The sequence below is a fragment of the Bubalus kerabau genome, chromosome X (assembly GCF_029407905.1).
Source record: "Bubalus kerabau isolate K-KA32 ecotype Philippines breed swamp buffalo chromosome X, PCC_UOA_SB_1v2, whole genome shotgun sequence".
In the NCBI taxonomy this organism is placed as follows: Eukaryota; Metazoa; Chordata; class Mammalia; order Artiodactyla; family Bovidae; genus Bubalus; species Bubalus kerabau.
In genome coordinates, this window is record NC_073647.1 from 155,949,986 (window position 1) to 155,969,787 (window position 19,802).

A 19,802-nucleotide genomic window follows, 5' to 3' on the forward strand; every position below is an offset into this window, starting at 1 on the left:
ATTTCTGCTCCACACTTCACCATTTTCTCCATGAAATAAGCGAGAAGGATTGGGGTTGTCTGAGGGTCACCAGTCCCCAGCAGAGGTTCTCCCCTCTGCTTCCCAGCCTGGCTGGACAGGGCTGGGGTTTTACTAAAGGGGACGCTGGGAAGGATATAAAACAACAGGTGGAAGTGCTGCCCCGTGTGGCCTAGACTGGGAAGGGAAGGCGCTGAAGACAGGAGGGAGCCTGCACAGGAGGAGAAATGGAGAGGATCCCCCAGGGCCCACTGCAGGGCTGTGACTCTGAAACCTGGCTGTGTCTGATGGGAGATGCTCCATCCCACCACATCTTGCACAATCGTTCAGAAGGTCCTGGCAGAGCCCTGTCAACCTCATTCATCAACCTCGTGGATCCTGATGTAAAGCAGGCTGGGCTAGCACTGCTCAAAATCAGAACTCCCTACTTAGCCCCTACGTTCCTGCTGTCTGTACATCCTTCCCCAGAAGACACCACAAGTCCCCTTTACGTGTTCCACTTCTGTTCTCAATAGTGATAATGATAAAGACTCTCATAAACACTTCTTACTTTTCAAAGTATGTTAGTTCATTGTATCAAAGAAATGTTATATGTTAAGAAACATTTATTTGTTATAAATGTTCATTATTGCTAGGGTACGCAGCTCACAAAATCCTTGATAGTTACACACTTCTATCAGTCTCCACCAATATGTCAATTTTTACAAAATCCCCTCAAAATTATATAAGATATACTCATTAAAAAACCAGTGGTGGGCTGCCATTTTGCTTCAACTGAGATATTTTAACACGCATTTAGGCATAATAAATTTCATCCAAATCAGCCAACTTCCTTAAAAGAGAATATTGGAGAAATTCAGTATTGAACAGTCTAGATAAAAGACACTTAACTACATTTGACCAGTTATGGGCTCTATTTTAAAAAAAACAAAAACCATATTTTTATTTCAAGTTTTTCACTTAGGAATGTTGTTCTAAGTAGATATTTTTTAAAGTATCACAATGGAATGAATAATCATAGAGAACTTGGCATAGCAAAATTTCTATTAATAGTACAATGACACTCATGCTGCAACTAAAAGATCTTGCAGGCTACAATGAAGATGGAAGAACCCGCAAGCTGCAACTAAGACCCAGAGCAGCCAAATAAACAAATATTATTAAAATGAGTACAATGACATTAAATGATGTAAAGAAAATTATAATCAATATTTTGGAAAACTACATTTAAGACACAACTTTGATACCTGACAATAGCGTTGGAGTCGAGTAATTTGGTTATGACGATATCCATTAAATGAATCTTCAGCTGTATGGTTCTATTAATATCAGAAAAATAAGTAAGTCAATACTTAATATCTCTAGGAACCAAATAAAGCACTAAAAATATATACTTTGCTCTATATTAATTGTTTTCTTTTTTACCTCAAAAGTATTTCAGAAATCTACAATATAAAGCATAGATGAAGTAAAACCAAACCCCACAATCATGAGGATGAAAAAGATAAAAGCCAATTAAAAAGAAGACTAAAAGAATGAAGTTATTATATAAGCTAAGATTAAGAAAAGCTCCTGAATATTCATATGAACAGTTTATAATATACATGTAAACAGACATAGTCATAAATGTATGTGTATGCTAAATTAGTAGACACACTTATTTCCTAGCTCTGTCTACTAAGTGGGACTAAGATCTATGAAGTAGGACTAAGATCTTGCTACACAAGAGTAGCAATGAACACACCTAGCATCCAGAGCTTGGTTTCTAAATACCACTCTCCAATAAAAGGAACCAGAGGTGAATTGAAAGACAGGTGAATTCCAGAGCTGGAACAGGGAAAGTATATATGAGGCTAGAACACCTTGTTAATGTCAGAAAATATGGAATTGCTCAAAAAAGAAGGAGAATGTCAAAAGGTCACAGGAGCCAGAAGGAGCTCTCAATATATCATCAAAGCTGTAAAATTTGGTTGATAAAATAGTGGCAATATTGGATTATAATGTATATAATACAATAAATGCCCACCAGTCCATATTGATATAAAATATATAACTGAATAAATAGGGAAGAAAAGATAGTTATTCCTTACAAATTAATTCCACAATAAATACAAAGAAATAAGGGAAACAGAAAGTCACCAATAGGCAAACACCACAGTAGTAAATGTTGCAGATAAAATCCATGGTAAAATCCATGAGCTAACTCAACACCAGAGAAGGCAATGGCACCCCACTCCAGTACTCTTGCCTGGCAAATCCCATGGACGGAGGAGCCTGGTAGACTGCAGTCCATGGGGTTGCTAGGAGTCAGACGTGATTGAGCAACTTCACTTTCACTTTTCACTTTCATGCACTGGAGAAGGAAATGGCAACCCACTCCAGTGTTCTTGCCTGGAGAATCCCAGGGATGGGGAAGCCTGGTGGGCTCCCGTCTATGGGGTCGCACAGAGTCGGACACGACTGAAGCGACTTAGCAGCAGCAGCAGCAGCAGCAGCAACTCAACACAGAGCAAATAGTTGAGGACAGGATATGAGCACAAAGTATACTCCTTCCCAAAATATTTATTAATTACAAAGGGGAAATAGTAATTTTACAATGAAAAAATCCAGACCACCACCAGATGATTGGTGTTAACATCACCAGTAAAAAGACATATGGACATCTCAAACTTCTGATATGATTCATGAGGAGACAACATGGTGTATGTGGTGTTCTTGCCAAATTGCATAATTTCAATCTATTCAAAAGAAAATATCAGACACACAAAAATCAAGAGACACATTTTACAAAATAAATGATTAGTACATTCATCAAAATGGTCAAGGTCACAAAAGACAAGGAAAGACTAAGGAGTTGTCACGAACTGGAAGACGCAACTAAAATCAATGAGGAATACTGGATTAGAACAGGAAAAAAGACTGGAGGAGAGGGGATGGTGAAAATCAAACAAGGATGCAGTTTAGCTAATTGTAGGGTACCAGTGTTAATATCCTGGTTTTGAAAACCATACTGTAGTTAAACAATTACCATAACTTTAAGTTACGCAGGTCAGTTAACATTAAGGAAAATTTTGTGAAAAACAAGAACTCTCTGTGATGTATTCGTAACTCTTCCATAAATCTAAGTGAAAGAAAGTGAAGTCACTCAGTCATGTCCGACTCTTTGCAACCCCATGGACTGTAGCCCACCAGGCTCCTCCGTCCATGGAATTTTCCAGGCAAGAGTACTGGAGTGGATTGCCATTTCCTTTTCCAGGGGATCTTCCTGACCCAGGGATTGAACCCAGGTCTCCTGCATTGCAGGCAGACGCTTTACCGTCTGAGCCACCAGGGAATCCCCCATAAATTTAAAACCATTTCAAAAATTAGAAAAGCTACTGAAGCAGGGTACAAAACCGCTATGAATTTCTATTAGATAAGGAAAAGAGGAAAATAAAATGGTAAAGTACTCATGTAAGAGAAATATTTCCTTGGGCTCACAAGTTCAGAGTAACTCCACAGTAAATGAAAGCTGAAAAGAATTTTAATCACTTTCTTTATGACAGTAAATGTGAATATATTTGGCAATTATCAATTAATACTACAAAAATATTCAGTCTGATGTACATTCATTAATGACACTTCCACCTTCTCCACAATCAGGTGTTCATGTTCTTACATAGGGAGGGTTTATTAATAAACCAAAAGGAAATATAAAAGAAAGAACTGAAAGAAAAGCTTTAAGGCTTCAATTTCGCTTACAACAAGCATCAAAGGCCTAAAGGACCTCTGCCCATTGCAAGCATTACAATAACATGGAAAGATATTTGCAGAACTGTTTTCTCATTAAGTCAACTATCCTTAAGACAACATTTTCCATTAAGCTTAACCCCTTATGTACTTCAGGATGGAAAGACTAGTCTTCTAGTAATATGGTACCAGAACTGCTTTAAAAACAAATATTTCTAACCACGAAGAACTAATGTTATATGACTTTTAACTTTCAAATAATCCAACAGTGACACTCTGTGGACAAAGCAGGAAGCACTTAAGCACCGGTTTTTCTTAATAAAATTACTCTAAGACACCTTAAATCCCTTTTTGGAATAAAACACAGTATAAATAAGTAAACAGACAGCAAATAGCCATTTGATTTAATTATAATAACTCTTTATTCTAAGGATAAATTATGGACTATAAGGATAATTTTAATAGAACTATACCAAGTAATTATCAGTGTCTTTGTTTTTAAAATTATCTGAATTAGCCCCGCATTACAAATTTATTAGGCAGTAAAAATTTTATGGAATTATAGTAGATTAGTATAAAAACAATATTGTCATCTTACCCTTCTACAATGCTTTATGCTTTTCAAAGTACTTCCACATAAATATGTCAAAAACCATGGCTCTTGGAAGGCAAATAACACTATCCCCCAAAGATTAAAACATCAGGGCTGACAGAAGTTAAAAGAACTGCCTACACTAATTAGGTGGTATTACTATCCTCATCCTCATGTAAGTAAATTACTGTATTTTCTGTTAAACTTAATTATAAACAGTTTAATAATCTATTTTATTCAACTTCAGAGATCTAGAAGCATAGCACAATATGATGAAATGTAAAATAGCACAACCACTTCAAAAAACTGTTTGTCAGTTTCTTATAAACTTTAATCTACCCTGTGATCCAGTATCTCCACTCCTGAGGATTTACCCAAATTAAATGTAAACATATGTTGACAAAGAGACTCCCATAATAATGTTCATAGCCACTTTACTCGTAATAACCAAAAACTGGAAACAACCCTAAAGTCCTTCAAAAGGAGAATGAATAAACAAATCATAGATATTCATACAATGGAAAATTACTCAGTAATAAATGGAAATGAAATATTGCTACAACCAGATGAATTTCAAAACATCACTCTAAGGAAAAGAGACCATGGCATGAAAGAATGCACACTGTGTGAGTCTAGATATTGTAAAGTTCTAGAACAGGCAAAACTAATCTATGATGGAAAAAAACATCAGAATGGTATTTCAAGGTTCAAGGGGATGGAAACTTACTGGGAACAGTTATGAGGGAACTTTCTGGGATGATGTAAATATTCTTTACCTTGATAGAGGGGGACATACATATTTGTTGAAACTCGCTGAACTTAAGATCTCAAGTTATACTTAAGATCTGTGCATTTCACTATATGAAATTAAACTCAATCTATTAAAATAAAGCTGAATGAAAAAAAGAAAAATTTTCACTTTACTGTACAAACCATGTGATCATCTTCTGGAACAGATAGTCGCTCTTTTTTGCACAACGGCACAGACTCCACTTCCTCTGAGTCAGGGTTACCTCCTTTTAAAATTGCCAGACATGAAACTATTTGGCTATTTAATGCTTCAAAATCTTCCATTTCTGAAAAGCAAATGCATAAGTTACTTAACACACTTACTGCTTTAATACATTTAATATGGATGGATATGTTTTCAGAATGCCAACTCAGGTTGAATTGGAGTTCTAGCTGAATTTTAGAGAGCAACAAAATGAGAATTCTTCTATTAGTGATTTAGGATAAACTTTTAAAAACTGAAGGACTTTATTGCCCACAAGTAGGAATAAGAACACAGAACAAACACGGTTCCAAATTGTGAAGCAAATGCTTTACAATCTAAATGCTACAGCATAAGTGCTGAAAACAAATGAACAGAGCATGAGTCCTAACTGCTCTGGTCAAGGAGTTCAGAGGCTTTTCACTCAGGGAGGCTGCAGGCCTCCAAATTTAAGTCAGGAGTCTTTTCGAGCTTGGGCCTCCACCATGGTGTGGCCTGGGCAGACCACTAAGACATCAGCTTCTTCCCTGACAGGTGAAAACTGAGCGAAATTACATCTAAGGTCATCTCAGTGCTAAAATTATGACTGCTTCCATAGTTAAATTTTATATTAAACCTAAATAACTGCATGTGAAAAATAAGCCAAAATCTCTTCTAGAATTATGAAGGCTCATTTATGGTTGAGTCATTCATCTCTGCAACCAGAAAAAGACATTGAGTGCAATGCTATTATAGCATATCTTGCTGGGAGGGTCGTTCATGAGAGAGTTAATACCCTTTATCCATCCTGAGCCAGAGTAGTAATAAGAGGCAGAATGATAAGATTTGAGCTTCATCTCTTTTCCTATTTCCTTTTCATTCTACAGTAGAGATACTAGTCATGAACAAAGGTTCAGAAGCAAGAAATCAAAAGAGATAAAGACTCTCAAGTTAGATAAATGCTGACTAATATTGTGGGGAAAATTCAATTATTAAATACCTCCAATTTGAGCTATAACCTCACTTTTAAAAAAAACTCACTTTTTATTTTTAAACTAGTTGCTTTTTTCTGACTAATACAAGCTATGGATAATTAAACTGTAGTGTTCTCATACAAAGAAAGAACTACACAGCAAAGGGAATAAACCAACTACTGCTATACACTGTGAGAATGAACCTCACAACCATAGCATTGAGTAAAAGCTAGACACAAAAGAGAATATAGTTGTGATATCATGAATTTATAATAAGAAATATATATTTGGTCTCTATCCTGGTTTCTACCACTGAGTTCCTAAAATCCTTAAAATGTTTTAAGTGATGAGTGATCAGATATCTTTTGTTATGTTATTGAGGTTAGTTTTGGAATGTCTCTGGATCACCTAAGGATAGAGGCTGGTCACCAGAGGAACCAACCACGTGACTAGTAGATGGGCACTTCCAGTCCCATTCCCCTAACCTCCAGGAGGGGAGAGGGGCTGGAGGTTGAATCAATCACCAATGGCCAATGATTTAATCATGAATATGTAATGAAGCCTCCATAAAAACTCAAAGAGAGTTCAGAGAGCTTCCAGGTTAGTGAACACATGGATATTGAGGAGAGTGGAGCTAGGAGAGGGCTTAAAAGCTCTGTGCCCTTTCCTCATACCTTGCTCTGTGCATCTCTTTCATTGCACAGAGTTATATCCTTTTATAATAAACCATTATTCCAGTAAGTAAAATCTTTCTCTGAATTCTGTGAGTCTCACTAGCAAATTAATCGAACCCAAGCAGGTTGTGGGAACCTCTGATTTGTAGCAAGTAGATCAGAAGCACTGGTAACAGCCTGGGCTTGCAACTGGGATATGGGCAGGGGGAGGCAGTCTTGTAAGACTGATATCTTAACCTGTGGAATCTGACACTATCTACATTAGGCAGTGTTAGAATTGAGTTGAATTCTCAGACACCCTGCTGGTGTCCAAGAATTGCTTGATGTTGTGTGGGAAGCCCCAACACACTCAGTAGAAAGATAATGTATGATATGACTGACCTAAAGCTCAATCTAAAGACAGACAAAAATAATCGATGGTGAGAGATATCAGGACAGCACTACCTTGCAAGAGAGTACTGACTAAAAGGGAGGTGAGAGCTGATTCTGGGGAGCTCATAACCTTCTATCTTTTGGTGTGGGTGTTGGTTATATGTGTGAATTAATTTGAAATTTTATGCTGTGTATTTATGATTTGTGCATATTTTTGCATGTGATAAATTTCTATAAAAAGTCAACCTAAAATTAAGTTCTTTATAAAAAATTCAGAATCTAAATTAAGTAATCCATCACTAATAAATATCATAACCCTGAAATACAATTTCTTTTCTTTTTTTTTTACTCCCTATTTTATATAGTAGTTTGACCATACTGTACACTGAGCAATTTTGTATGCCATTTATAATTTTTAAAATATTTTAAATGCCTGCATAATATTCCATTTTGTGTATGTCCACAGGTTATGTTATCTGTTTTCTGTTGCAGGACATTAATACGGCTTCCAGTTGCCCACTATTTTGTTATAATGATGTGTACACATTCAAATGTAAATAGTTATGTATATCTCTGAGTAGTTCCTTATAATGGATATATAGAAGAATCCCTAGGTCAAAGGCTATGAATCTTTCAGGGGCTCTTGACAGGTGCTGCCAAAATGTCCAAAAAGGTTACACTAATTTACATTCATAAAAACTGTAGTGCAATTGTTTTTCTCCATTAACACTAAAACAAATCATGTAAAAATTGCTAATCTGATAAATGAAAGTTTATTTCATTTTTGTATCCCATTTTAATTTGCATTTCTCTTGTTACTAATGCAGTTGAATATTTTTCAGATGTTTTCTATCTATTAAGAGTTCTTGTCCTGTAACTTGTTATTTTTCATGTCCATGTCCTCTGCTCATTGCCCTATTAGAGTTTCAGTGTTTCCTGTTTGATTTGCATGATGTCTTGCTATCTTAAGGATAGTAACTCTGGAAAATGCATATTTTCAGGAAATACTTTTCCCAGGTATTGATGTGCTTTTTGAGGTCTGAGTTTGTGAGCTAGGGAGGGGTTATTTGTCCTTAACTTTATCAAATTAATTAATATTTTTGTGCTTTCTTGAACTGCTTCTATACTCAATCTTCCACTAGGATTAGAAAAAAACATTCAACTATGCTTTCATCTCGTCTTCCATACTTCCATTTACTGCATATTCAGCTCTTTAATTCATCTTGAAATTATTTAAGAGTGATGTGAGGCAAAATCAAGTGGGCTTCCCCATTTCTAATAGTTAACCATTCATACCAGCATGATTTGCTACGTAATATGATATTCATATTAATATACCGTAGTATATTAACTCTAAATTCTTTATTCTGTTTATGATCTTCCTATTGCATTAAATCTGGCTCCCTACTTCAAAACTAGTACCATAATATTTCAATAATTGTACTTTTAAATGTTTTGTGTGTTTGATATGTTTTAAATTACCACCTGTCCATTAAATAGGTTTTCCCAAGGCTTTTTAAAGGTACACTAGGGTATTTTTTTCTCAACCAGGAAAAATTTCTGTCTCTCCACTTACTCAAGCCTTTTTCATGACCCTCAGTAAAGTATGTGCTTTCCTTTCATATAGGTTCTTCTATTTTTTTATTCCTTACAATTTTAAATATTTATTTGTAGCCATTATCTGTTGGGGTTTTTTCCCTATATATCTTCTAAATTGATGCTGGTATGTGAGAAAATAATCTGTCCTTATAATTTAAAAAATTATCTAAACTGCCCCAAGGAAAAAAAATCTCAACAGATCTATAACAAGTAAAAATATTAAATCAATCACCACAAACCTCCCAGTAAAGAAAAGGTCTGGACCAGCAGACCTCAATGCTGGATTCTACCAAATATTTAAGGAGAAATTAACACACCGATCCTTCTCAAACTCTTTCAAAAAATTTAAGAATTACCCTGATACCAAAGTCAGATAAAGACATAAGAAAAGAAAAACAGGCCAATATCCCTTATGAATACAGATGTAAAAATCCTCATCAAAATATTAGCAAGTCTAATCCAACAGCATATTAAAAGAATTATTCACCATGACCAAGAGGGATTTATCCTAGGAATGCAAGATTGGTTTAACATAAGAAAACCAATCAATAGAACACATCACATTAATAGAATAAAGAGGGGAAAAAAACACGATCATATCAATTAATGCCAAAAAGACATCAGACAAAATCCAACACCATTTCTTACAAAAATTCTCAGAAAACCAGGAACAGAGGGGAAATTCCACAACTAGATAAATGGTATTTATGAAAACCCACAGCTAACATCACATTCAGTGGTGAGTGACTTGAAAGCTTTTCCCCTACGATCAGGAGCAAGACAAGGATGCCCACTTTCACCACAATCAACATTATACTAAAAATCTTAACCAGAGCTATTAGGCTGTCTGGAGGCAGAAATGCCAAACCACTCCAGTACACTAGCTGTGAGAACCCCATGAACTGTATAAAAAGGCAAAAAGATATGACACTGAAAGAGGAGCCCCCCAGGTCGGAAGGTGTCCAGTATGCTACTGGGAAAGAGTGGAGGACAACTACTACTATCACCAAAAAGAATGAAGTGGCTGGGCCAAAGGGGAATTGACACTAAGCTGTGGATGTGATACGTGAGGAAAGTAAAAGCCGATGCTGTAAAGAACAGTATTGCTTAGGAGCCTGGAACGTTAGGTCCATGAATCAAGGTAAATTAGAAGCAGTCAAACAGGAGATGGCAAGAGTGAACATCAATATTTTAGGAATCAGTGAACTAAAATGGACAGGAATGGGCGAATTTAATTCAGATGACCATTATATCTACTACTGTGGGTGAGAATCCCTTAGAAGAAATGGAGTAGCCCTCATAAATCAACAAAAGAATCCAAAATGCAGTACTTGGGTGCAACCTTAAAAATGACAGAATGACCTCAGTTCTTTTCCAAGGCAAACCATTCAACATCACAGTAATCCAAGACTATGCCTCCACCACTGATGGTGAAGAAGCTGAAGTTGATCAGTTCTATGTAAAGCTAGATGACTTCCTAGAACTAAAACCAAAAAAAAAAAAAAATGTCCTATTCATCACAGGGGATTGGAAGTAGGAAGTCAAGAGATACCTGGAGTAACAGGCAAGTTTGGCCTTGGCATACAAAATGAAGCAGAGCAAAGGCTAACAGAATTCTGCCAAGAGAAAGCACAGGTCCTAGCAAACACTCTTTTTCAATAGCACAAGAGACGACTTTACACATGGACATCATAAGATGGTCAAAACTGAAATCAGATCGATTACATTCTTTGTAGCCAAAGATGTAGAAGCTCTATACAGTCAGCAAAAATAAGACATGGAGCTGACTGCGGCTTAGATCATTAGCTCCTCACAGCAAAATTCAGGCTTAAACTAAAGAAAGCAGGGAAAACCAGTAGGTCAGTCAGGTACGACTTAAATCAAATTCCCTATGAATACACAGTGCAGGTGAGGAAGATTCAAGGGATTAGATCTAGTAAACAGAGTGCCTGAAGAACTATGGACAGAGGTCTGTAATACTGTACAGGAGGCAGTCAACAAAACCATCCCAAAGAAAAAGAAATGCATGAAGGCAAAACGATTGTCTGAAGAGGCTTTACAAATAGTTGAGGAGAGAAGAGAAGCAAAAAGCAAAGGAGAAAGGGAAAGGTACACCTAACTAAATGCAGAGTTCCGGAGGATAGCAAGGAGAGACAAAAAGCCTTCTTCAGTGAACAATGCAAAGAAATAGAGGAAAACAACAAAGAGTAAGACTAGAGAACTCTTCAAGAAAACTGGAAACATCAAATAAACATTTTATCCAAAGATGGGCACAATAAAGAACAGAAACGGTGGAAACGTAAAGATCTAATAAAAGCAGAAGAGATCAAGAAGAGATGGAAAGAATACACAGAGGAAGTGTACAAAAAAGATCTTAATGACTCAGATAACCACGACGGTATAGTCTCTCACTCAAAGCCCGACTTTCTTGAGTGTGAAGTCAAGTAGGCCTTAGGAAGCACTGCTTCTAATAAAGCTAGTACAGATGATGGAATTCCAGGTGATCTATTTAAAATCCTAAAAGAGGATGCTATTAAAGTGGTGCACTCAATATGTCAGCAAATTTGGAAAACCCAGAGCAGTGGCCACAGGACTGGAAAAGGTCAATCCTCATTCCAATTCCCAAGAAGGGCAGTACTAAAGAATGTTGAAATCACTGGACAATTGTACTCATTTCCCATGCAAGTAAGGGTATGCTCAAAATCCTTCAAGCTAGGCTTCAGCATTATATGAACTGAGAACTTCCAGATGTTCAAGCTGGGTTGAGAAAAGGCAAAGGAACCAGAGACCAAATTGCCAATATTTACTGGATCATAGAGAAAGCAAGGGAATTCCAGAAAAACACCTACTTCTGCTTCACTAACTACACTAAAGCCTTTGACTGTGTGGATCATAACAAACTGTGGAAAACTCTTAAAGAGATGGGAATACCAGACCATCTTACCTGTCTCCTGAGAAACTTGTATGCGTGTCAAGAAGCAACAGCTAGTACCCTACATGGAACAACTGACTAGTTCAGGATTAATAAAGGACTACAACAAGGCTGTTAACTGTCACCCTGCTTATTTAACTTATATGCAGAGCACATCATGTGATATGTCGGGCTGGATGAGTTACAAGTTGGAATCAAGATTGCTGGGAAAAATATCAACAACCTCAGTAATGTGGATGATACCACTCAAATGGCAGAATGCAAAGAGGAACTAAAGATCCTCTTGATGAGGGTGAAGGAGGACAGTGAAAAAGCCACCTTAAAACTACATATTAAAAAAACTAAGATCATGGCATCTGGTCCTATCACTTCATGGCAAAGGGAAAAGTTGGAAGCACTGACAGAGTTCCTCTGTCAAGCCTATGGTCTGTACAGATGTGAGAGCTGAACAATAAAGAAGGCAGAGCACCATAAGAATCGATGCTTTCGAACTACGGTACTGGAGGAGACTCTTGAGACTCCCTTGGAAAGCAAGCAGATCAAACCAGTCAATTTTTAAGGAAATCAACCCTGAATACTCTTTGGAGGGACTGATGCTGAAGCTGAAGTTCCAATTCTTTGGCCACCTGATTCGAACAGCTGACTCACTGGAAAAGACTCTGATGCTGGGAAAGATTGAGGGCAGAAGAAGAAAGAGACAAAGGATGAGATGGTTGAATGGCATCACCAATTCAATGGGCCTGAACTTGGACAAACTCCAGGAGATGGTGAGGGACAGGGAGGTCTAGCGTGCTGTAGTCCATGGGGTCATGGAGAGTTGGACACAACTTGGCGACTGAACAACAACAGTTAGGCAGTCTTATGCTACCCTGAACACTTACAGATGATTAAAATTATAAATATATATATATATATATATATATATTTTTTTTACCACAATAAGAAAACTACTTAGCCACCTTCTATGAAATCTCCTAAATTTTTCTTTCAGTTAGATAAGATAAAAGGGATCTAACTAAAAGTACTGCTTTGCAACCTCGTTTTTCTACTAAACATGTATTGGTCTTTCCAAACACAAACCTCTAGGTATACTGCAATCACTTTAACAGCTTCTCAGTTTCCTATCATGCAAATAGGCCATGCATAATCTATTTAACCAGTCCCTAACTCATGTATATTCAAGTTACTTCTAAAGTTTTCCCTCTGGCAAAGAACACGGCTGAACAGTCTTGCACTTCTGCAAGTAGTCCTGTGGGATAAATTCTTAGAAGCAGAAATGATAGTTAAAAGGGTATCCACAACTGAAAATTCTCCTCTATTCCTTTCCACACTAAGGAGGGCTGTTGTTGATGTTTATAATACACTAAGAAAGCATCCTGTTGGTCTTGTATATAGTTTTAAAACCAGAACCAATATAAAGTGATGACTTCTGGCATCATTTAGACCAGGGTTGGCAAACTACAGCCTGCAGACCAAACCCACCCTACTCCCTGTTTTTATGTAGCCCAGGAGCTACAAATGGTTTTAGTTGAGGGTTTTCCCCCCCCCATTTTTAAGTTTTAAATTTAAAAAAACACACACAAAATAAGAATATTTCATGAAATGGAAAAATTATAGGAAATTCAGCATCTATAAAGTTTTACTGAAACACAGCCATATACTCATCTACTAATATAATATTCTTTTCATGTTTCAACAGCAGAGCTGAGTAGTTGCAACAAGAGGCCTTACAACTGTAAATCTTAAAATATTTACTATCTGGCCCTTTACAGAAAAATTTTGCTGACCTCCAACCAAAGCAGCAATATTTCAATGTTTTAAAGAGTAGTAAACTCACTGTTTCAAAAGCTACAGGTGCACTTGGCTACCCCAGCCAATTTTCAACATGCCAGCATTTTGGAAACAAAGATCTCTAAACCAACCTATAGATAGTTTTGCACTAATGTAGATCCAAAAAAATTCTTAAGCAGTATTCCTTAAGTCTCATGCAAACAATTACACACTACAAGATATAAAATAGATAGCTAGCAAGGATGTACCATACAGTATAGGGAACTCTACTCAATAATCTGTAATGACCTATATGGGAACAGAATCTTAAAAAGAGTGGATATATGTATATCACTATGTATAACTGATTCACTTTGCTGTACAGCAGAAACTAACACAATATTGTAAATCAACTATACTCCAATAAAAATCTTAAAAATAAAAAAAAGAGTAGTAAACCCAATTCTCTATGCAAACAGCGAAGAGCATACTGTCATAGTTAATGAAGGGATGTTCCCAAGGGGTTAATGTCTCCTGGCTCTGTGTATAAGTGAGGAGGCAATGGGTCTCCCATTTCCTTGTGATTGTGGCTGAGAAGCAACAACTAGAAGGACAAGTAGCTAGAGTTCTGGCTGCAGGATTATACTTTCCATGGACTTTTTTTTGGGTGCTAATGTAAATAAAATGCTGTGTTTGAATTTCAAGTTTCAAATGTTTATTGCTTGTATACAGGGAAGGTACTGATATTAACCTTGTATCCTTAGAATCTTGCTATAACTGCTATTTATTAATTTATTTATCATATAATTGCTTGCTATAATTGCTTAGGAGTTTTTTTTGGTGATTCTTTGAGATTTTCAACATAGAAAATCATGTCATCTATTCCATGGACTCTTGACCCAAGCTGTTTCTCCCAAAAGTTCAGTTTTAGCTTTGCCACCAAATAGTTATAATTTTAGTTGCCAGGTATAAATAATTTTTCAGAGACAAAATATACTCTCCCCAGTGCTTTCCAAGGCTACCTCCCCACTCCCCATAGAACAAAAACAGAAAAGGAGACATGACAGAGCTTAAATAAATTGAAAATGCAAGCACAAGTAAACACTGTGCTATTAGCACAAAGCTTGGCCTTCTGATAATAAAGACTTAAGGTAAGAGTTAGAAGAATGTTTAAGCAATTTACTGGAAATGGGGACTGGGGATCAAAATTACACACAGGAGGAAATTTAACAAAATTACCATGTAAAAATGCAGGCAGTTCCTCAGGGCTATCACTGTCATCTTCAGAATCTGTTAGTAGAACCAACACTTCTTCATCAGAAGAGTCGTCAGTAAAATCTGTATGAAAGTCTTGTATTACCACAGCTCCAACATCATCATTATCATCATCATCATTACTGTCTTCTCCAATAGAAAAAACTATACAATCTAAGAAGAAGCAAAGAGAATGTATAGATTAGATGCCACATTAAATAAAAAGTTTCTAGCAAAAACCACCTTATAAAGTTATGGAGTGTTTAAAAAACATTTTAGATGAAAAAAATTAATTTTCATATCTCCAATCATCGCCAAGTTAGCTAAGAAATCAACTGCTTAGTATAAAGCTTAGAGAGATATATGTATACATAAACACAAATAGTATTATTTCTAGGACCTTCAGTTCTATAGAGCAATAAATTTCTTCTCCTTTAAGAAATTAGACCACCTGGCCCATGCACTGTGTTCAGTGATATGCTTTTAACTTTTAAATGATACAACTGAGATTATACAACCACACTCTGGGGTGACCATGAATTTCCAAACTTGTTCTCTAAAAATTAGTATTAATCTTTAAGATACTAAATAATGGAGAAATAACATATAAAAGTAATGTTATTATCAAAAATTAAATATAAATTGACTCTCACAAAATGTGAAATAGATGACTACAAGTAAACTACATGTGAAATATAAACTTGGAAAACTTCATATTTTAATGAATACAAAAGATAGCACAATATGCAAAATGTAAAATATATAAATGAGCTTTCTTGTTTCCTAAAGTTGGTCTGAAAAAAGAACATGTTTAAGCTTGAAGTATTAACTTGTAGGTCACATTGACCTTGCATATTTTGGATTCAGTACATTTATTTCAAATAGACCAAAGTACTAGAATAAAGTAATGAGCCAGTATAAGGTGGTTCTGTGAAAATGGTACTAAATTAGGAGTCACGTGGTGTAGGTTACAATTCAGGCTCTCTAGCTATCCAGAGGTATGAACTCTGGGCCAGATACATCTACTCTTTTGCTTCTGTTTTGTCATACATAAAACTTTGGGGTTGGCTTTGGAGAGTTGCAGTGAACTCTATCTACTTAATAGTCCGCATAGAAATAAAACAAAACTTTAGAAACTACCTGGTATCCAAACAAAAGAAAATTGGTTAAATAAATTATGGTAGTTCCATATGACAGAATTGTATATTGCCAATGAGAAGAACATTCTCAACATTTATTAATATTAGAAATGCTTGTGAAATAATCTTAAAGGAGCAAAAAGATTCAAAGCAGAAAAATACAGCATAATCACAACTTTGAGAGCAGAAGGAAACATACCAATGGTTATCTCTATGTCACTATCTCTGGGTGGCAAAATTATCTTCATTAGATTTCTTTGTTAAGATTCTCTACAATAAAGTTTAGACTTCAAAATCAAAAGAAAATAACAAAAGCAAAGGCAATTGAAATTTTATTTTTAAGATAAGCTTTTGTACATCAACAGATCTTTCAAACTAGTATGAGTAAAGCAATTGACAATTCCATTTATGGTTTCTCAGTTAATTTGCAAAATTCCAATTAATTTCTTTAGGCATATGCATAGCTTTCACAGGCGATTTTTAAGACACTATAACATTTAGAAGTTGTTTGCAGATTATGCTCCCAAGGTGCAAGGAACTAAGTTGCCATGAATTTATCAAGTAACACATAGTTCACAATGATGACAGCTGAAACCTGCCTTTCACATGACAACTACTGCAAAAAATGAAAAGTGAAAGTGTTAGTCACTCAGTCATGCCCAATTCTTTGTGATCCCATGGACTGTGGCTTGCCAGATTCCTCAGTCCATGGAATTCTCCAGACAAGAATACTGGAAGGGGTTGCCATTCCCTTTTCCAGGAGATCTTCCCAACCCAGGGGTTGAACCCACGTCTCCTGCACTGCAGGCAGATTCTTTACTGTCTTAGCCACCAGGGAAAGTGAAAGTGAAATCACTCAGTCGTGTCCAACTCTTTGTGACCCATGGACTGTAGCCTACCAAGCTCCTCCGTCCATGGGATTCTTCAGGCAAGAATACTGGAGTGGGTTGCCATTTCCTTCTCCAGGGGATGCTCCCAACCCAGGGATCAAACCTGGGTTTCCCGCATTGGAGGCAGACGCTTTAACCTCTGAGCCACCAGGGAAGCCTATAGCCACCAGGGAAGCCTACTGCAAAGAATATACACAGAATGTACACAACTAAACAGGACAGATAAAAATGACCAGATCATTCCTTTCTTTTTTTTTTTTAAGCAAAAATGTGCATCAAAACAATCACTTTCTAAATCTTCTGTCAGGACTCTACAAAGCAGTCCTTCTACTCTCTCAATCAAACTTTAGAGACTACAAACTCTGCCTGATCCCAAAGGATGATAATACTGTGTCCCGTCGCCCTGCATTTGCTACAGGCAGGCTTGAAACTGAACTGACTCCATGCCCTGCTTTATAAAACAATGCATACAAAAAATGCTTGTAAAAGCTCTACTTGTAAACATTAAACCAGTTGACCACCTCCTGTTATAAAACCTGGGAGCAGTCCTAATTCGGAGAAAACTGAGTAGAGGAGGGAGGGAAGCTATCCTCAACTTACTAGTCTTTTCTACCGAACCATGCTCAACCCATACAGCTGGCTCACACAGAAGGGTTGGTCCTGGAGCTCACACAGAAGGGTTCCCCTGACTTACAGGGTCCTCAGATTTTGCATTGTTCTCTGACTCCTGCATCTGCCCTCTTGAAGCAAAGAATGCACTCTGCGCTGGGATTTCTCCATACACGTATCTTTATTTTCTTTCTCCTAATTTGCATATTTACCATAAAACACAGAGGCTGCCCAATCTGTCTTTGATCAAACACAGCCTCAAAATCAATGCCCCAACCTCAAAAGATGTTATAATGAATCAACTCGCTAGCTTATCAATTCTATAAACTCAAAATTCCACATAAAATTTTGGTACTGAGTATGCTGTAGGGTATACAGAAGTAGAAATATAAGGCACACATGAAACATATATTACGAACCAATGTTACCTCAGTGAAATGCAAATCTAAAAGGAAATACAACAAAGTTGCAATATTTTTTAAAAGTCTACATAATGGCTGAAAGTCTTGGTCCTTCTTGGACCCCAACCCTCTCTGACAGAGAAAAGAAAGAATAAAAGATCAACTTGTTCCAAAAAGTCAGCACGAAGTACTTAAAAAATAAGTGGCTAAATCTCAAAAGCCCATAATGTTCTGGCATACCTAGAGAGGCGGGGGGGGGGGGGGGGGGGGGAGGGGGGGTGCGGGGAAGACGGACACCCCACCACCCAAAGCGCTGCTACAATTTGACGTTCGAACTCGCTGTGCCAGCAAAGCAAATCCTCTCCTCCCAGGAGTGCCCCAGCCATTAAGCCAAATCACTTTTCTGTGCAACGCACAACATGCCACACTCTGCGGCTGCTGGTGGCGCGAGCACCAGAAGCCTTGCAATGAAGTTCAAATACCTGTGGCGGATTCATTTTGATATTTGGCAAAACTAATACAATTATGTAAAGTTTAAAAATAAAATAAAATTAAAAAAAAAACAAAGATCAAATTAGAAGAATAAAAATTTTAAAGCAACAAAAAATAAAAATAAAAACTGCGACTGCACAGAACTGCTTGCGTGCCAGTGTAGCACACTGCCCTCTGGAGGGCGTGGGAAACAACCGAGGTGGCCCACCCTCTGGCACGGTGAAGACTGAGACTGTTTTAGCGCCACTAGAGGTCCTGGAAATAACTGCCACCCTCATGCCGGAAACGAGGCTGGCTCTCACCACATGCTGACGCCATGAGACTCAGCATCCTCTGGTATCACCTCAAGTCCCAAGGACTCCATAAACGCCAGAGACCTGAAAACCTCAGGATCCCCTCCACCGCCCCCCACCCCAGAACGCCATGAACTCTACAACTGCCTTGAGCCCCAGAATCCCCTTAAGCCCCTAGGACACCAGAAAACCTGCCCCCCCCCCGCCCCTTCATGCCCCAGGACGCCATGAACCTAGGACTCCGTTATGTCCAGATAGCCTCAAGCCTCAGGGATGCCATGAACCCCAGAACCCCCCAAAGCCCCAGAACCCCCCCAAAGCCCCAGAACCCCCAAAGGCCCCAGAACCCCCAAAGGCCCCAGAACCCCCAAAGGCCCCAGAACCCCTCAACCCTGGGAACCCACAAGCTTTGGATCACCTCTAACCCCTGGGGCACCATGAACCCTGGGGACCCCAAAAGCCCCAGGACCAGCTAGAGTCTCTCGAACACCCTAGCCCCAGGCGTGCCTGACCAATATGGGACTGAAGCCGAGAGGCCATAACCAGTCGTGCCCTGACCAATACCCAGTCAGTCCCATGGTCGCCCACGCAACCCTCTAAACGGACTGGGTTCAAACTGTATCAGAACCTTTCCCTGAACCAGGTAAGGAGAAGGAAAAGCTAGTGGGGGTCAGCTTTGGGGGCATCTTACCATCCTCGTCAGACATTGTGAGGCGGGATGCCCAGCTCTGAGTACCTCAGGCTGGGCGTTTGCGCTGCTGCCGGAACACGACCTGCCTCGCTGAATAACTGCCACAGACTGAGGTGCGGAAGCCAACGTGCGCAAACCACCCAAGCTTCTGCGGCTGCGCAGTAGCCCAGCTCCCCCTTAGGGCAGGGGGAGACCACGCAGGACGCAAAGTGTGGCGGTTTGCCTCCCTCCCTTTCTACCTAACTGTACTTTTTCGACACATTAAAAAAAAAAAAAAGTGAACTAGTAGCCATCAGGGTAATTCCACCATAGGAAGCTTGTAGAATGTAAGAGATTCGAGTTCAGATTTTATCTAAGGTTTTCTGAGTTTTGTACTCATATTCAACACCAGCTTTGGGTACAA

The 19,802-nt window shown here is 38.0% G+C and overlaps 1 protein-coding gene across 1 annotated transcript in view; it reads right to left on the reverse strand.

Annotated features, from left to right (window-relative positions):
- The window catches only part of BEND2 (BEN domain containing 2), a 55,133-nt gene extending 35,624 nt beyond the window's left edge, over window positions 1-19,509 (reverse strand). Inside the window, exons 1-4 of the mRNA XM_055565445.1 lie at window positions 19,400-19,509; window positions 14,870-15,058; window positions 5,273-5,415; window positions 1,266-1,337 (exon numbers count right to left, since the gene is read on the reverse strand). Of these exons, the coding sequence (XP_055421420.1) occupies window positions 1,266-1,337; window positions 5,273-5,415; window positions 14,870-15,058; window positions 19,400-19,415 (420 nt within the window). The 5' untranslated portion in view covers window positions 19,416-19,509. The remainder of the gene's footprint in view (window positions 1-1,265; window positions 1,338-5,272; window positions 5,416-14,869; window positions 15,059-19,399) is intronic.
- Window positions 19,510-19,802: the final 293 nt, after the last annotated feature.